Raw genomic sequence first — 19,163 nt, 5'->3', positions numbered from 1 at the left:
CAGCCTGCTAATCAGACATGCCAGGGTCGTCCCTCCTCACCTGTTCAGACACTGTCCATGGAATCAGGTCCCCTGAAGCCTTCTTGCCTCGAGATAGGCTATTCAAAATGGACTGGCGAGAAATCTCTCCTTCGAGGCACACCTAGGGAAAACAAGACAGGGGAGGCATGAGCTAGCCCCAGATCCCAAGCATCCGTTGGTTTTCTAAGCCCTTGTTTCTAGATTCAAGCCCAACACTGACGACTGAAGGCTTCATTATTGTGTCGAAGGTTATCACAAACTCAAAGGCTCCCAAGAGCAAAAGTCAGAGCATAAGAGGGCCTCCATGGAGGTCAAGCAAGCAGCATGCACCACTTAAACACACATCAGTGAAGACACAGCATATGCGCACAGCTCTATATGGGACAGCACAATTCCAAAGAACCCAAGTCTGTGAGAGGAAAGGCATGAGACAAATCCTGTCTGAACACGCAATAAACCACCATGTAGACAAATCCTGTCTGAACATGCAATAAACCATCGTGTAGACAAATCCTGTCTGAACATGCAATAAACCACCGTGTAGACAAATCCTGTCTGAACATGCAATAAACCACCGTGTAGACAAATCCTGTCTGAACACGCAATAAACCACTGTGTAGACAAATCCTGTCTGAACATGCAATAAAGCACTGTGTAGACAAATCCTGTTTGAACACGCAATAAACCACCGTGTAGACAAATCCTGTCTGAACACGCAATAAACTACCGTGTAGACAAATCCTGTCTGAACACGCAATAAAGCACTGTATAGACAAATCCTGTCTGAATATGCAAGAAAGCACTGTGTAGCTTTTAAATATTATGTAGATTATGAATACTGACACACTGCAGAAGAATCTGACATCTATAATTCCAAGTTTATGGGAAGGAATAATGGCAGATGGTGCTCCCTCTCTGTCTCTGTCTCTCTCTCTGTCTCTCTCTCTCTCTCTCACACACACACACAAACACACACACCAGGAGTTAAACTTTTTTCTTCATGTAGTCTTTAAGTTTACAAGAATCATGTAATGCTTTCACAATAAAGGGGGGAAAGCCATTCTGCCTTTTCTCCAACCGTGAGCAGGTTTCTGAGCATGTCAGCTTTCTCCAGTGCAGGCCCTCATTGCCTCAACTGACCCACCTGCCTAGACCCAAGTCAGGGCCCAAGAGCTTCCCTATCCACACGAATGCCCAAGAGCTCCCCAAATCAACACCACACCATGCTTCTCTCTCCTCTGTACCTGGACAACTGCAAGCACTTCCGGCAGGGCATTCTGGGTGGGAGGCACGGGTGGCAGCAGGCAGAAGAGGTGGTGAGCAGGTGCATCAGAGAGCATCTGCAGATCGTTGGGAGAGTTCTGCGGGCACACACATGGGTCAGTGCAATGCACACCTTATGCACCCTTCACTCCCAAGGCCCACTGAGAATCAACAGGTGACTGCAGCTCTGCCTTTTCCAAAGCCAAGCGAGGCTCCGGAGCCGAGCAAAGCGCCTTTCTATCACTGTGGCAAGCCAAGACTCCACAATGGCTCACGGGCCTAAATCTACTGTCTTGTCCTCTCGGGCTCAACACTAAGGCCACGGAGCAGAGTCATTTGACACTATTTATTTCACAACTGAGAAAGTTTCTCCAGAGAAAAGGCTGTTTGCTATTTCAGGAAAGCACACTGTTGATGAAAATGCTGTGTAATACCTGGACCCTCAGGGAGCAACCCTTCCAACCCGCCATTAGCTCTGTGTCTTCCCTGCTCCTGAATTCAGCAGGATGAGCTGGCTTAGGCCAGAAAGCACCCCTGGGCTTCAAGTGCTGGTCCCACTTCAGCCCATCAGTTTAGGCAGTCTACTGGCTAGCAATGCCAGTGCCCTTCAAGATGGGCAACACTGCCCCCACCCCTCTAGTGCCCACTTGTGACTCTGACACACTGTGTCCAAAGCCTGACCCAAACCACACAAGCTACAAATAGGGAATATGGCCCCTCCAACAAGATCACTGGACCCTACTCGCTTCGACACATTTAAGTCCCAATGGAATCCCTGAGAGGATTGCTCCCTGCTGCAGGGCACGGCAGAACAGTAAGTAGGTTACCTTGTAATGAGACGCCACATAGAGGGCCATGAGCCGCTGGAGGAAAACTTCAGAGGCTTTGTGGTAGCAAAAGAGAGTATCTCTGTTAACATAGTAGCTGGTCTAGAGTTAAGCAATAGGAACAAACCACAAAGAACCCAAAACAAGACACATCAGTAAAATTTCCCCCAGCTTGAGAACAGCATTTTTCCCATCTTAGGACTAGGAGTCTAGCAGCCTGAGCAGAAACTACAGTGCAGAAACCCGAGGAACAAAATTGAGTATGTTCCTCAAAAAAGGATTTTAAAGGCAACACCTTGCCAAGTAGCGGCGCTTGCCTTTAATCCCAGCACTTGAGAGGCAGAGGCAGACGGATCTCTGGGACTTTAAGGTCAGCCTGGTCTACAGAGGGAGTTCCAGGACAGCCAGGGCTACACAGAAAAACCCTGTCTCAAATAAAATCAAAAGAGAGATAGATAGATAGATAGATAGATAGATAGACAGACAGACAGACAGACAGACAGATAGATAGAGATAGAGAGAGAGATTTCATTGCTCATTGTTTTGCTTGGGCTGGTCCTGAATTCATGGGTCCACAACCTCCTGCCTCAGCCTCCCAAATCAGGACAAGGACTATCAGTACATGCCACTGCACTGAGCCCAAAACCTTTCTCTAACCGCTTCAGCCCTCACAGAGGATACAGCTCACAGGCCTCAGGCAATGGGCAGCCAGAAATTATCCGGGTGATGTTGAGGCAGTCCAGGCACAGCAGGTCATTCAGCCACTTCTCTACCGCATCCCCCGGGGCATATCGGATTGATTCTTGGAGGGAAACCTCGTGCAATGTCCGAGCTGTTGCCCACAACACATACAATTAGAAACCATTACACAACATACAGCATTTAAGAGCAATAAGGATATTCCACTTGATCTATGACAGTGTTCAGACAGTCATGGCTCAAGAATTTAAAGTGGGGGATTTAAGGGGTTTGGAGCTAGATATTCACTTACCCAGCTCTAACCCCAACTTAAAAGATTCCCACTAAATCAATATACCCTACCCATGTCTTTGAGCAGAGACCAAAAGACCTCAGGAATCCGAAGACCCAAGTTCCCACCTGGTGACTGGACTACAGTTCCCCTCAAAAGGGCTACCAACTCCTAGGACTCTAGCTTTAGCGCAGCATCAGGTTTTGGTACTGTCATGAGTCCTGGGGCGAGATAGTGAGAGGCCGGCTAGGTACCGGAAGCCAGTCTGGCTGTTGCTGGGGTCTTATTCTAGGTACCTGAGGCCAGTCTGGCTGTCGTTGTGGTCTTATTCTCAGCAGTGGTGCTGACCTGGCTCTGGGCACTCTGCTGACGAAGCTGCTGAATGAGTTTGAGGGACAGGGACCGGCCAGTGCCCTCGTAGCTAGAAAACAAACAAAGGTGGTCAGACATATGGTCCCCATCCACTGTCTAAGCAGAGACAGCCAGATTGCTCATCTGAACTTGCAGCACAGCACACACACGTCCCGGGAAAGCCCTGATGAACCACGGTGTGGCTTGGCCAGGAACCATTCAGGCTCACAATCAGGCCCTAGTGTGGACTTCAGCACCTTTGGGTGGGGAACTTCATCACCCTCATCCCCAAAGGCAATGATCCTACACGTTTCACAGGACTGTGATCTGAAAATCAGGCCTGAGAGATGACAGAAACAAAGCCACTAGCCAGCGAGACTGGAACAATGCTACATGGCCACTATCAGTTGGTTCTACCAGAAGTTACGTGAAGATATGAACTGAGACTTTTTCATGTGGAAAATCAAATCCACCACCCAAGTGATTCTTTCTGTAAGACTGATTTGCTTTTACTTTACAGGTATAAGTGTTTTTGCTTACATGTATAAATGTGTATCAGTGCCTGCCTGGAACCCACTGAGGCTAGAAGAGGGCATCAGATTCCCTGGAAATGGAATCACAAATGGTTTTGAGCAACGCATGGGTGCTGGGAATGGAATCAAGTCCTCTGCAAGGGTGCTCAGTGCTCTTAAACCACTGAGCCATGATTCTTTTTACTCCTTTCACCGAAGAGGTGATAGCGAGCCAGGTGAATGATTCAGTAGGTAAAGTGCTTGCCATGCAAATGTGAGGACCAGAGTTTGGGTCCCCAGAGACCGCGAAAAGCAAGGCTTGGTAGCACGTATCTGGAATTTCGTGTGCCTACAATGGGAGGCAAACACAGGAGCCTCTCGGGAAGCTTAGGAGGAGCTAGCCTGGTGTATGCAGCAGCAAACAACAGGCTCTGTCTCCGACAAGACAGAGGGCTGGGAACACCCCCGAGGCGGGTTGCTCCTCACACACATCCACAGACAAATAAAGGCCTAGAGAGGAGGCTCAGAAGCTAAAAGCACTTGTTGTTCTTGCAGAGAGGGTCCTAGGTTCACTTCCCAGTACTACCTGGTGGCTCACAACCATCTATAACTCCAGTTCCAGGGGGTCAGACACCCTCTTCTGACCTCTGCAGGCACTAAGTGAGCACACAGTGCACACACACATAAACAAGTAAAACACTCATACACGTAACACAAAATAAATAGTAAAACTTAAAATAGGGCTGAAAATATGGTTCAGCAATTAAGAGCATTTGACTGCTCTTCCAGAAGTTCTGAGTTCAAATCCCAGCAACCACATGGTGGCTCACAACCATCTGTAATGGGATCTGACTCCCTTTTCGGGTGTGCATGAAGACTGAGCACTCATACACAAAAAGTAGATGAATAAATAAATCTTTAAATAAAACAAAATATTAAATTAATAAAAATGAAATGTGCTGTCTGCCATGAGTAATAGCGTAGACCAGAACCTCAGAACTGGGACTCAGTGGGTAAAGTGTCTAGCACTTGCTGCCAAGCCGAGGCACCCAAGTCTAATCCCCAGGACCTACACGATAGAAAGAAGAGACTCATGGAAGCTATCCTCTGACCTCTCTATCTGTGCAGGTTGAGTGGGCATGTGCACACAGACACACACACAATGTTTTATATACACAGTTTTTCCAGATAGTTCTCTGTGTAGCCCTGGCTGTCCTGGAACTCCCTCTGAAGACCAGGCTGGCTCAAACTCACAGAGATCTACCTATCTCTGCCTGGAATTAAAATGCTGGGATTAAAGGCATGCACCACTACTGTCCTGCTACAAAATTTAATTTTAAAACTTGAAAATATTAAGCCATTTATAATTTTCTCACTGAACCAGCTCTTCATTTTTGAACATTTCTTTCTTGTTGGCATATAGTCACAGGAAACACAATATTGATGATTTTCTATTTTACTTTGGTATTTATTACAAAGTTTCATAGTGTCTGTTATTACATTCCAAGACTAAGAATGCTTCCTTTTACTCAAATCCTACTTGTACAGAATGATCAAACACTACAAAGTTCAAGGGTTTTATTCCTCCTTACTACCCCACAGAACAAATTTCTCCAAAGGGATCCTATTTATTTAAAAAAACAACAAGATTCAGGCCAGAAAGACGGCTAAGCAGGCAAAGATGCTTGCTGCTAAACTGAGCGGTCTGAGGTCAGTCCCTGGGACTGCATGCTGACTCGGGCAGGCTGTCCTCTCACCTCCACGCATAATACACTATGACACACAAACACCCACCACCTTGCACACGTGCACACACGCTGTACACACAAATAAATGTTAAAGAAAATTAATCCATGAATAAATTAAAAAAGCAACAAAATTTAAACTTTCATGTTTTAAAAAGTTGTTATCAAGAAAGTAGAAAACCCACAAAACAGAAGAGAAGTTTTGTAAATAATGTGTTTGATAAGGGTCTCGTACCTAGAATAGGTACACCTCAATAATAAAAAACCAAATAACCCAACCACTGTGGCTCAGTGGTAGAGCGTTTGGCTAGCATGTGAAAGGGCCTAGGTTCAATCCCCAGTCCGGGAGGGAGGCAGAGAAAAGAAAGAAAAGAACAACAAGCAGGGGATCCTGAGCATCATTAATTATCAGGGAAAACAAATGCACAGCAAAGTGAGACATCATTTCAGAGTCAGCAGAAATATCTACCATCATCAAAATATCCAAGTGTACAAGTGGGGAATTCAGAATCCTCACCCAGCTCTAAAACCCTTTGGCAGAGGGGGGGCGTGCCATAGCTGGGATTAAATACCATATGCATGCCACGGTTTCCCTAGATATGCATATCAATGGTAAAGTTTAACTATAATAAATTAGGTACAGTAATGAAATTGTAATAATTAGTAATAATTGTTTAACAATACAGTCTAATACAAGCTATGCAAAACAAGATTTCTGCAATTTTCCATTCAATATTTTTTGGGGGGAGGGGTGGATCATGCTTGGCAACAAGTTATTGAAATATTGGGAATTAAATGGTGCAGCTCTCTGGAAAACAGTTATAGTTTCAGTTTGACACAGTAATTCCACTCCTCAGTTGCAATATCCAAAAGAACTGAAAAATTCCCACAGAAACCTGTATACAAACATGTGTAGAGCTTCACTAATAGCCGAGCAGAGAGAGAATCCACATGCCCTCACAGACAAGCAGGCAGGACCTCTCCCCACGCAGAGCACCACCCAGCCACAAACTGGAAACAAATATTGGCACGGCTACATAGGTGAACCCTGGAGCGCTGGAAGTACATAAAAAAGCAGTGTGTAGAAGACTACACACCGGGTGATGAGATGGCCCAGCAGGGAGAGGCCCTGCCACCTAGCCTCAAGGCCTGAGTCTTGATCCCCTGGGACTCACGTGGCAGGAGGAGAGAACAGATTCCCACGAGCTGTCCTCTTACTTTCACACACTCGTCATGGCACACATGTGCACACACATGCAGAATAAGCAAGTATAATTTTAAAAAAGTCTTTTCAAGACCATACACTGTTTCCATGTATCTGAACCCCTAGAACAAGCCACTCTACAGAAACATGGAGCGGGCCAGTAGCTCCTGGGCTAGGGGGATGGAGACCCTGCAAAGGTTTCCTTTTGGGAAGGTCAAAGCATGACTGTGGTGAGCATGGTTATTAACTGTGAATTACAGACTTGACATTGGTAAGCATATCACAATAAAGCTGCTTTAATGGTAAAAATCTGTTCTACTTAAATACTTTTGATGTTAAGTAGTCATAATTATAAATCTGAAATATAGAATTCTCTCTTAAAGATTTGATTTCTGTACAAGAATCTTTTCAATACTGAATATACATTTTTATTGACCTTGAGAGATCTCACAATACATATGTAAAACATATTAACAACAGTATGTAAACTTTATGTTCTTGTTCAAGATGAAAAGGCCAGTGTGGGACATACACTTTTAATCCCAGCACTTAGGAGACAGAGGCAGGCAGATCTCTGAGTTCAAAGCCAGTCTGGTCTGCATAGTTAAGACCCTGTCTCAAAACAACAAATAAATAAGTAAATAAATGAAAATTAAGTGAATAGAACATATACACAAAGTATCTACATAGCTGTGATGAGGAATTTTTCTTTCCTTTTTTTTCATGTGTCTATCTATGTATGTGGCCTACATGTGATACATGCATATGCTTGTATGGGCACATGAGACTGTAGTCATGTGGAGACCAGAGCAGGACATTGGGAGTTTCCTTCCTTTACTGTTCCCTGTGTTACACTCTCACTGACTGAAGTCCACCTCCCCCAGTTTGGTTGGCTGCACAGTGAGCTCTCAGATCCAATTGGATTGTTCCCGATTCCTATCACCTGCCCCAACACTAAGGTTACAGCCATGGTTAGCTTTTTATGCGGATGCTGGGAATTCAAAGTAGGTTCTTGTGCTACCAAAGCAAACATTCTTACACACTGAGTCATCTTCCCAACCCCTTCTTCCTGAAATTTCTAGGTGCTGGGATTAAACCAAGGCCTCAGCAATACTAACCTTGCATTCTATCGCTTACCTTTTCCCTTTTGCCGGCTACCTATTTTCTGCCATTTTCTACATAAGGTGAATTATCTATTTTAAAGTTTTAAGAATAACAATATAAGCCTGTTTTAATGCTAACTATGGCTATTTTAATATTACATTTTCACATTCTAAGATTTAAGGCATTGGCAGGCACTTTTTAAAACCTGACCATACTTAGACAGGAATGAATCACATGATTCTACAGTCTTATGGTGCCCACTTAACATCAGACCAGAAGGGAGCAAAAAGCGAAGAGGTAGTTTCTGCAGAAGAAGCCCCGAGAGAACAAAGCTGCCCAGACTCACATTGATACTGAATAGTTTTGCATGGTCAAACCCATCAGTCTTTACATTTCAATTAGTCTGCAAGATCACAGACAAGAGTAACAGCTCTACCCAGGTTCCTTACCCATTGATGGTAGATGCCATGAAAACCAGGTAAGGTCCAAGCAGGCTCTTCACGAGGGGGAGGGGAATAGCAGCCGCCTCATCAATCACAACGAGCTCAGCCTGGCCCAGTTTCACAGCGTCTGCAGGGTGGATGTACTGCAGAGAAAGAAGATTTGGACCGTAAGTGTGGCCACCGAAGTCACCACACCCGGATGAGGACCACAAAGGCCGCTCTGTCCGCTCTCACTGTCCCCTCCTCTTTCCCACATCTACTTAGGCAAGTCAAGAATGAAATGGGCTTCAGGCTGGACACCTGGGACCAAACACTTCATTCTGATTATGTGACCCTGAACAGGTAATGCCATCTCACAGAGCCTCGTGTTCTTTCTTCTACAAAACACAGGAGGGGGTGGAGAGATGGCTCAGTCAATAATGTGTCTGTTGCACAAACATGAGGGCCTGAGTTTGGATCCTGCCCAACACCTACATAAACGCGCAGCACACAAATCTGCAGTCCCGGTGGTCAGGAAACAAAGATAAACTGCCAGTCCACATTGTTCTTCACATCCCCCATACCCATCACCCCGTCCCTTTCCCCTATTGTTGTCCTAAGTATTATAGACAACCCATTGATTTCTTTAGGGGTTTTTGTCATTTTTAAAACGTCAAAGAGGCAATATGAATAACCAATTACAAAATTAAAAATAATTCAATTTAACAAATAATCAGAGAACTGTGGGAGACAGCATGCAGACAGACAAAACCCAAATTCCTAGACTGCACACGGTGGTACAGATCAGTAAACTGGCATTTAGGATGTGAAACAGGAAGTTCTCAGGTGCCCAGGGCTCCACAGTGAGTTAGTTAGGGTAAGTCTGAGTAACACAGGCAAACTATGGCTCAAACTAAGTCAAATACCAACAAAAACAACCAGGTGTGATGGTTCACACCTGTAATCAGAAAGTTGAGACAGGAGTGATGTGGGAGTCCCCTCTGTGTGCTGTGATTACCATTAATGAATAAAGAAACTCCCTTGGCCTGTTGATAAGGCAGAGCTTAAATAGCCGGGGAAAACTGGACTGAATGCTGGGTGGGAGGAAGAAGGTGGAGTAGGGATGCCATGGATCTGCCACCGGAGATAGAAACTGAAACTTTGCTGGCAGGCCGCTACCTCGTGGTGATATACAAATTAATAAAAATGGGTTAAATTAAGATGTAAGAGTTAGCCAATAAGAAGCTAGAGTTAATGGGCCAAGCAGTGATTTAATTAATACAGTTTCTGTGTGATTATCTTGGTTCTGGGCAGCCAGGACAAACAAGTGGGCCCTCCTCCTACACAGGAGGACAGTGAGTCGGAGGGCAAACAAAACAAAAGCTCAGAGCTGCTGCACTGTACCCACAATGCGTCAGGACTTGGGAAAATAAAAACTCAAAAAAAAAGTGGTCTGAGGATAACTAGGAACAAACACTGTAAAGGAGAATTTGGAAGAAATCCCACAAAACTAGACATACACACATCTAAGTCTAAAGCTCAACAATTCTCTAATTGTTCTAGAAAACAAAACAAACCCAAATCCTAGTTCCTCACCCAGCACTTAAGGTGCATCAAGCCGATCTGCAAGCGTCACTCTACAGTCTGGAAACAGATGCAGAATAAAAAGGTGCAGGGCAGTACACAGCCTGCACACAGACGCAGCAAGAGCAGCCCGCCAGCGCGGCGCCTGTGTGAACGCTGGCATCTGAGTGCTGGCTGGTCTCTGTGCTTTCCTATGAGAGTAAGATCAGGCTATTCTGGAGGTGGCTGGATCAAGGAGGGAGCTGCCCTATTCGATCCTGGTCTCACATCTTCAGTGGGGCCCCACACCTTGATTCCTAGCAATCATCTCATAAAAGCACAGAAAGCGGCCTTCAGGGAGCACCCTGCTTTAATCTAACGCTCTTCTCTCGCTCTCCAGCCTAGCAAGAACACAGCTGGAGTCTTAGAAAGCCAAGTCGCCTCCTCTGCACTCATCCAGAGTCTACACACACAGAGGCATCTTGTAAAGAAAGGGTGCTGGGCTACACAATTCTAAAGAGAAACCGGGGCTAAACTAGGGCACTTCAGGGAAATGTTTTCCTTCTCTGGTTTGTGTATTATTTCTGGAGTTTTAACAGTTCCCTGTATTCTCAGAACCAATAGTCCACCCTACCCCCAAGATCCACCCCAACCCACACTAGCAGCAGCTTTCCCTCAGCAGAGGTAACCAGTGGGATGAAATGGGCAAAATGATGAGCTTAGAGAAAGATCCAGGGGCTTCAGAGATGGCTTAGGGTTAGGAGCACTGGATGCTCTCCCAGTGATCACCCATCTGGTGGATCCAACCATTTTTAACTCCAATTCCAAGGAAAGCAGAGTCCTCTTCTGGCCTTAACAGACATCAGATACATATGTGGTACAAAGACATATATGCAGACAAACATCCACATACATAAAATATTTTTTTTTAAAAAAAGTAATCTAATAAAACTAATTAAGAACCTTAGGGTAAAGACATACACAGTGGTGTGAATCATCTGTCTAAAGGTGTGTCTCCTCTACAGGTCACTGCTGTGCCTCCTCTACAGGTCTCCTCACTGCTTCCTCAGACTAAAGTTCAAGGATCAGAAACTGCCAAGTTCACTCGGTTGACTCCCCATTCCAATCTAATTTCAAAAGCAATCAATAAATCCAGTCAGCCAGAGTCAGTGGGTCTTGGTGCCTCTGTAATCCTGACACACGATGCCTCGCAGAGACTGAACAACACGGAAGCCTTCAGACAAGTGCATTTAAGCTTACAGAGGGCTCGAGATTTATGGAGATTTCTGGAAAATGCTCTTTGAAAGGGAAATGGGGCACTGGCTAAACCACAAAGATGCCCAGCACAAAGCTTCTTCCTTTGAGATGGTGACGTTATTTTTCTGGCTGCAGATATCCTATTTCAAAACCTACGTTACTCAGCAAAACCCAAACTGACCAGAACCACGAAGTCTTTTCACTTATTAGCATACCCTCAGTCCCATTCATTTCAGTCAAGAAACAAACTGTGCTGTTCAATCCTACTACACGCATTTTTATTAGCTGACCGGAATGCTTCTCTACGGTCAGCTGAGACACCACTGCCGTATCAAGGACCAGCAGTCACATCCGCGGGGACACCACACAGCTAGGACCCTGGCCCATAGACGAGTCTCACCTGAATGGTCTGTCTGTGCTCTCGGAACACGTTGACCCTGATCACCGCTTTATTAAACTCAGGGTTTAGAGACTGTACGATCTCGTAATCCAGATGCTCCTGGTGAAGACAGAGGTGAACCAGGACAAGTTTTAGGCTGACTACCAAGAAAGCAAGCATCCCACAGAGCAGGGCTCAGCCAGCATTAAAGCAGACGGCCTTACCCTGCTTTCCTACCTGATACTGCAGAGCATCAAATCCTTTAAATACAAATTCAAACAAGGTGTGGAGGTTATCTGGGCTCGGGGAGGTAACAAAAATATTGGAATACCTGAAGAACAAAAGAAAGAGGGAAGGGTGGTTTAGAAATAAGGAGATTTAGGACATTTTAAAGAAGAAAATAAAATTAAGTAATCATTTTTGATTGCTTCTGTCACACAGGTGAGAACCAGAGTCCATAGCAGAGAGAAGGAAGACCGCTTTTGAGAGAAAGAAGAAAGCAACTGAGACCTGAGCACACTCCTCTTCAAAACCAATACTAGCAGGTTACGGATGTGCTGGTAGCAAGCCCTGGAACACAGCTACCTCATCAGTTCAGAGAAGCTGAGCGGCAGACTACAAGAACCCACACTGCCCCCAACCCATGTCCTGACCAGAGAGCAACTTAATAGTGGCATATTATTTGTGTTTTAATAAATAAGCTCATCTGAAGATCAGTGCAAAGCAGCCATGCTAGTCAGCCATACAGGTCAGGCAGAGGTGATGCACGCCTTTAATCCCAGCACTAGAGGGGAATATAAAATGCGAGGAGACAGGTCTCACTCTCAGTCTCAATCTGAAGATTCGTGGAGGCAGGTCTGAGGTAGAGGTAAGAGCTAGTGGCTGGCTGTTTTGCTTTTCTGATCTTCAGATTGAAGCCCAACATCTGTCTCTGGGTTTTTGTTATTCATACTACACAGTCTCAGACTCATCACTAGCTAGCCTGTTTTGAAACTGTGAAGTCATGGTTCAGTGGATGCTGAGGCCAAGGCCAGAGCTCTCCCAGTAACAACTTGTTGAGGGATCTTGGGTAGTCATTAGAACTCCCTGGGCCTTGGTTTACAACATATACAAAATGGCTGCAGAACTATAAAATGATATGGGATTCCCCTCTGCATGCTGTGACTATGTTTTACTACCATTGGTTAGTAAAAGAAGCTGCTTTGGTCTATAGCAGGGCAGAATATAGTCAAGATGGAAGAGATTCAGAGAGAGAATAGGCGGAGTCAAGGAGACACCATGTAGCTGCTGAAGGAGACAAACACCATGGAACCTTACCGGTAAACCACAAGCCTTGTGGTAAAATACAAAATAATTGGAATGGGTTAATTTAAGATGTAAGAGTTAGTTAACAAAAAGCCTCAGCTAATAGGCCAAGCTGTGTTGTAATTAATATAGTTCGTGTGTTACTATTCGGGACTGGGAGGCCAGGAGACAAATGAGCAACCTCCACCTACAATACACATCACCAAGGAGGACTGCAAATGCAGGACAATGGGTGGTAGGTCCATCATCTGAGCTGGTAAAGCACACTGGGCAATTACAGAAATACCCCACTCAGGACAAGGACAGAAAACATCTTACTGAAATCCAACAACCAAGGTCATAACATGACACTCATGCTGACAGGCTTTCTTTATATTTCTACTTGTTCAAGGTAAGCAGTAAACAAAAGGCTCCTGGTACTGCCTCTGTATCCAGTATGCCTCTCAAGTGACCAGGGGAGCAGTGCTGCTGCTTCCAGACAAGCGCCCAGGACCTAGAGGGAACTTACAGGTGTCCAGCCCTGATGAGGAACCAGAGACAACTCCACCAGGTTTCCGACCCAAATCCTGCACATTACCCATAAGGAACCCTTACCCAAATGCCACTGCCCCAGCAATAGCCAGGCCCAGGGCCGCAGACTTGCCACGTCCCCTGGCAGCGGTGAGGGCGACAGTACTCCTCAGGGTCTTCTCGGAGATTCCCTCAATGAATTTCAAAACAGCTTTGGCCTGTGTAAAGGGAAACATTAAGTGAACACCCAAAAAAGTTCTCACCACCACCTGGGTATAGAGGTCAGGCTGGTACCGAGGCCAACCAAAAGGGCATCAGTCCCTACAGGCCAGAAAGCACTGCTCAGCACTCCCTCGGTCAGCTCCTCAGCTCTGCCAAGACCAAAAGGACTGCTGGGCATGTTGAGGCACGCCTTTAATCCCAGCATTGGGGGGGGGGGGGCAGGCTGATCTCTGTGAGTTCAAGGCCAGCCTGGTCTACAGAGTGAGCTCTGGGGCAGTCAGAGCTGTTAAACAGAGAAACACTGTCTTGGGGGTGGGGGGGAGAGAGAACCAACAACAACAGCAAAAAGACCAAAAGGACCAAGCAAGTGCCCACGGCTCTCAAGTTTCTGTCTCCACTATAAGACTCTTCCCCACTGCCATACTCTCAGGTGCTTGCAAGCATTGCTCTGCAGCTCCACTCATACAACAGGTATCTCAGACTGAAAGACCCTAAATGCATTTCTGAGGCCTCTCAGCTCTAAAGACATTTTTTGAAGCCTCTTAACATATGGAAATGGGACAGTCACCCACACCCGCATGCTGGACTGCTCATCCTCCTGTGTCCTTGTGAATAATCTTCAAACATAACTCCATTCTGGGGATTGACTCAGTTCCTGATGTATTGATTCAGTCACTGGAACAAGGTCAGGATGGCCCACAGATGTTCCCCTTATCTCACCTGACCACGCAGCTATTCTCCTGCCCTGGAATAGACCAATCACTGCTAGTGACCTTTTAAATAAGCCAGTCCAAAAAGTTGGAAAACAACCTTCAGATTCCCCCCGTTCTGTCTGTGGCTTTTTGCTTTAAAAGATGGGCTGTAACAGCTATCGGAAATCCTTCATATATCCCAAACCTGAAGGGCCCAGTCATGACAGAATAAAAATCCTCTTGCTTTTGCATCAATTGTGGTTGTGTGAGTTAGCGTCTGGAGCAACTTCTCCCTGATGTTTGGACTTCTAGTCCAACAATACTTAAATCTCCACCTATTAGCTTCCCCATCCGAGTTTAACTGTTCAATTCTCTGTGCTAAACCCTCAATTTTCTCACCCAACCCCAGCTTTCTAGCACGTCCTTTCAGTGACACGTTCAGAACGGTCCCGCCATTCCTTGTGCCCTCCTCTTCAGCTCTGCCCACCGCCCTTCCTGTCCCAGCTCACTCCACCAGAACAGCAGCTTCATAATTAGCCTTCCTGCTTCGGCCCACATCCTCCCACAGCCTGCAGTCAGCTCAGCAGCCACAAGAAAGCCTTGGGGATGCGTCCACGCTGTGCTAAGGGACACACAAAACTCTTGATGTCACCACTCTCACGCCTCGGACTTCCCAGGGGCCCAAACAACGTCCACCTCCCTCTAGCTGCTAGCCCTGCTGGCTTTCCTGCTGGTCCTAAGCACCGAAACCACAGTCCTGCCTCAGGAACTCATTCCAAAGCTCCTTCAAGGCCTTCTAAAAGACTCCACCCCTCCCTGCTCCACCTAGAAGCCCCTGGTGTGCTGAGGCCTCTAAGCCACCTCCCTTTTTCTCTGCTCCACACAGCACTTACCACTATACCGTATGATTTGCTAATTTCCTCCACACAGAACCTGTCTCATCCTACAGAGGATGAGCTCTGAAGCAAGTATCCTCATTCACTGCCACGCCTGGCACCCAGCCATGCTAGAGGGAAACAATGACTAACTGGGAGCCGCACTACTACTCAGGATCACATCTGGATACCTGAGGAGGTCTGAGAAAGGTCCTGAGGAGCAAGTCCTGCTCTTAAGGCCGTGGCTCTAAGATGAAGGCCCAGTACAGATGGGGAAGGGCTTCAGGACACCAAGTTCTTCTGATGGAAACACACAAGGGACTGAGGCTTCAGGTACTAACTTGGCCTTTGCTGAACTACATTTTACTTCTTAAATTTTAGGGAAGTGAAGTTCTAAATGCTAACTATAAATAAATAGACTAAAATGTATCCTAAAATATTTATCTAAAATGAAAGGCTAACATGAAAAAGACAAATATATAAGTTAATACAGACATGAGCAGACATGATAACCAAAAGGGAAAGCAAAACAGAAATAACCAATAATCATTGCCTGCCTTGCTCATTAAAAACAATGATCAGACGTTCCCACATCTGATTAGCATAGACTCAAATGTAACTGTAGAGAAATCTGGAAGACAAGCATTTTCCTGCACTGTCAGCAGCTGGTAGCACACTCATTCCAATGCCCACAATCTCTGACCCAGCAGCTCCTGGATCCATAATGGCCACAGGTCCATCTGGGAGAATGTCCTAATAGTAATTCTTTTCTGAGACAGCCCAGGTTGGCCTCAGAGACAATTACCCTCCTGTCAGTCACTGGACAAGTATGCAGAATACAGGTACACACCACCACACCTGGCGCTACTGTTGGTAATAGCAAACCAGCTGGAAACACAGACGCTACTTTGTGTTTCATTAACATGTGTGCCTTTATGCTTCACTAACTGGTTTGTTTTACATGACTTTTTTTTTTTTTCCAAAGATAGAGTCTCATGTATCCCAAGCTGGTCTGGAACTCACAGTTGCCCACCATGACCTTGAACTTTGGGGTCTCCTGCCTCCACCTCCAGAGCAATAGAATTTCCCAGTTTAAGCAATGCTGGGGATCCACCCCGGGCTTTATCCACACCAGGAGAGCACTCTACTGAGCCTCCGCCTTTTTTTCTGGAGAACGGATTTCACTGTATAGCACAGCCTGGACTAAACTCACGGCAATCTTCCTGCTTCTGCCTCCTGAGTAAGCTGCTTTTATTTGGTAATGCTGTTCCCAGTATTATAGTTTCTCTCAAATCCTGTTGTTCTCTCGTTCACTAGCCCGGGAGTGATTTAAAACAACCTAGAGGCTGCAACCTTGCCAACACAAGAGCTTAGACCCGTGCTTCCAGAGTGGTAAGGTAAGCCAGCCTACTGAAACTCAGTGCTGAGTGGGGGAGGTAACACTGTAGCTGCTGTCTATGAGGAGGGAGGAGTACTGTGCTGCTCATCTGACCAAGGCTGGGCAGAACACACAGCAGCTTGAGGCCTTGGGCCATGCTAACTATCAAAGCATCATGGCCCAGAAGCCAATGAATAAAATTAGCCGGTCACATCAGCAAGCACAGAAACATGTCTAGGAAAAAACAAAACACAACACAACGAAACCTTTTGTATCACCAAACTTAGCTGAAATTAAAGAACACAGAATTATCATTCTCTATGGAAGACAATTCCTCTTTAAATACAACCCATCCCCACCTCGGCTCACTGACTGAGAAAGCGCAGCCCTGACGCTGTAGAGCTGACACGTCCTACCTTGTGTTGTCAGGATCAGCAGGGGGCCCAGTGCACACGTACCTGGTCCAGGGTCCTGCAGCAGTCCACCAGAACACCCACAGGCTGAGTGTCCTGCAAACTCTCTTTCAGCTCCTGCAGCTCCAGAGCAGCAGGGCTGAGCATCTCGTCCTATCAGAGAAGAGAAAGCAGTTTGCCCTGGCCTAAGGGCTCACAAGGAAATTATACAACACCCTCCAGATCCCGGTCCCCCTAACCCAGACTCACTGGGGCCTGAGGAGGTAAGGCTTCAATGCTGGCCATGTGGGAGGAGATGGGCAGGATGTTGAGCTGGTCATCAATGACAAGACACTTCTTACAAGAGGCCAAGGAGAGAATAAACCTGTGGGACACAGCAGCTGCAGTGAGGTGACAGGAAAGGCAGGCAACAGCTAAGCAAGACTCAAGTTTCTTTAGGAAACACCAGAGTCAGAACCCAGGTGAAACTCAATGAGATGCTTCAGCCACCTCTGCAAGTCACCCGAGTGTATTTATACAGGCAAACCTAGGACCCTAGCCAGGAGCTCCACTGTCAGCAGGCACCCACTGCTCCTGAATCGTGTGGCCCACCCCCTACCCAAAGCTCCTTAGCAATAAGGCAGCTGGGACTCCAGAGCCAAGCCACATATGGTCACCAGTCAAACAGAGAAACACAAACCCAAATCTGCCTCCTGTCACAGGAAGAAAAAAAGCAAAAGAGAAGAGGGGGGAAAAAAGCCCTCTTAATTTCCATGCATGTGCAAGTGGTTCGAATAAGAATGGCCCTCATGGGCTCATCTATCTGAATGCATAGTCATCAGGGAGTAGCACTATTTGAGAAGGATTAGGAGGTGTGGCCTTTTTAGAGGAAGTATGGGGGGAGGAGCTTTGAGGTTTCAAAAGCCTACACCAGGCCATCCTCCTTCTCTCAGCTACCACTCCAAGGCCAGTGATGCTGCCATGATCCTGCCACGCTGTCTGCCATGATGATAATGGACTAAACCTCTGAGACCCAAGGAAGCCTCTATTAAATGCTTTCTTTCATAAGCATTTCCTTGGTCATGGTGTCACCACGGCAATAACATGACTAAACAGCAAGCCCTTAAGAGTCTCTTGGAGGCTAAGAACTCTTGCTCTTGTAGAAGTCCCAGGTGTGACTCCCAGCACTCACAAGGCAGCTCACAACTGTTCAGAATCCAATTCTAAGGGATCCAACACTCTTCCCTGACCTCCAGACACACCAGACGCATGTGCTGCACAGACACACATGCAAAAAAAAATTTATAGACATAAAATAAATCTTAAAAGAAAAAGGGGTGGGGTAGAGAGACTACCAGCAGTTAAGAGCGCCTGCTACCTTTCTAGAGACCCAGGAGGGTTTCCCAAGAACCTTTGTTGGGTTGCTCACAACAACCTTTAACACCAACTTCAGGAGCGCATTACCTCCTGGTACTGTGGGCATCTGCACACACATGAACATGCACACACACGAACATGAATACACACACACACACACACACACAGACTTATCTCTACACTCACAGGCATCTACACTAGTCACCAGCAAGCAATTGTTCCTCTCCTGCCCACATCATATTTAGCTGAAGTCGGAACGACCCCTGAGCTTGTCGAGGCCTGGAGGGTTTCTTAGCCTCAGCAGAACTGAGCTGATGGTTCTTTTTCACAGCGACTGTTTGGTCCACTGGGGTTTCAGCATCAACCCTAGCTCTGTGTACTCAGTGCCAATAGCACCTCTACCCTCCCCTCCTCAGAGTCAAACATCTCCTGATATTGCCAAATGTACTAGAGGGCAAAGTCACCCCCAATAAAAAAACTACTGATCTAGACCAAAGCTTAGAGCAGCAATTCTCACCCTTCCTAATGCTGTGACCCTTTACTAGAGTTCTTCACGTTGTGCTGACCCCAACCATAACATTATTTCCCTTGCTACTTCATAACTGATTTTTCCTACTGTTATGATCATAATGTAAATATCTCTGTTTTCCGATGGTCCTAGGCAACCCCTGTGAAAGGTTCACTCTATCCCTGCCCCACAAGGGTTCATGACCCACAGCTTGAGAACCGGTGACTCAGAGTTTCACTGGCTATTTAGGTTCTTTAAGAAGGAGGCTCCAGGGAAAAATAATCAG

General features: G+C 46.2%; 1 protein-coding gene across 1 annotated transcript in view; it reads right to left on the bottom strand.

Annotated features, from left to right (window-relative positions):
- The window catches only part of Nat10 (N-acetyltransferase 10), a 42,285-nt gene that overhangs the window by 11,680 nt on the left and 11,442 nt on the right, over positions 1 to 19,163 (bottom strand). The window contains exons 7-17 of the mRNA XM_048443639.3: positions 17,263 to 17,377; positions 17,059 to 17,166; positions 13,518 to 13,651; positions 11,856 to 11,949; positions 11,640 to 11,738; positions 8,447 to 8,583; positions 3,378 to 3,502; positions 2,793 to 2,943; positions 2,112 to 2,208; positions 1,266 to 1,382; positions 41 to 142 (exon numbers count right to left, since the gene is read on the bottom strand). Coding sequence (XP_048299596.3) covers positions 41 to 142; positions 1,266 to 1,382; positions 2,112 to 2,208; positions 2,793 to 2,943; positions 3,378 to 3,502; positions 8,447 to 8,583; positions 11,640 to 11,738; positions 11,856 to 11,949; positions 13,518 to 13,651; positions 17,059 to 17,166; positions 17,263 to 17,377 — 1,279 coding nt within the window. The remainder of the gene's footprint in view (positions 1 to 40; positions 143 to 1,265; positions 1,383 to 2,111; positions 2,209 to 2,792; positions 2,944 to 3,377; positions 3,503 to 8,446; positions 8,584 to 11,639; positions 11,739 to 11,855; positions 11,950 to 13,517; positions 13,652 to 17,058; positions 17,167 to 17,262; positions 17,378 to 19,163) is intronic.

Source organism: Myodes glareolus, chromosome 10 (genome assembly GCF_982192425.1).
Source record: "Myodes glareolus chromosome 10, mMyoGla1.1, whole genome shotgun sequence".
In the NCBI taxonomy this organism is placed as follows: Eukaryota; Metazoa; Chordata; class Mammalia; order Rodentia; family Cricetidae; genus Myodes; species Myodes glareolus.
The sequence above is the reverse complement of the archived record's forward strand: the minus strand, read 5'-3'. Positions and strand labels throughout refer to the sequence as shown.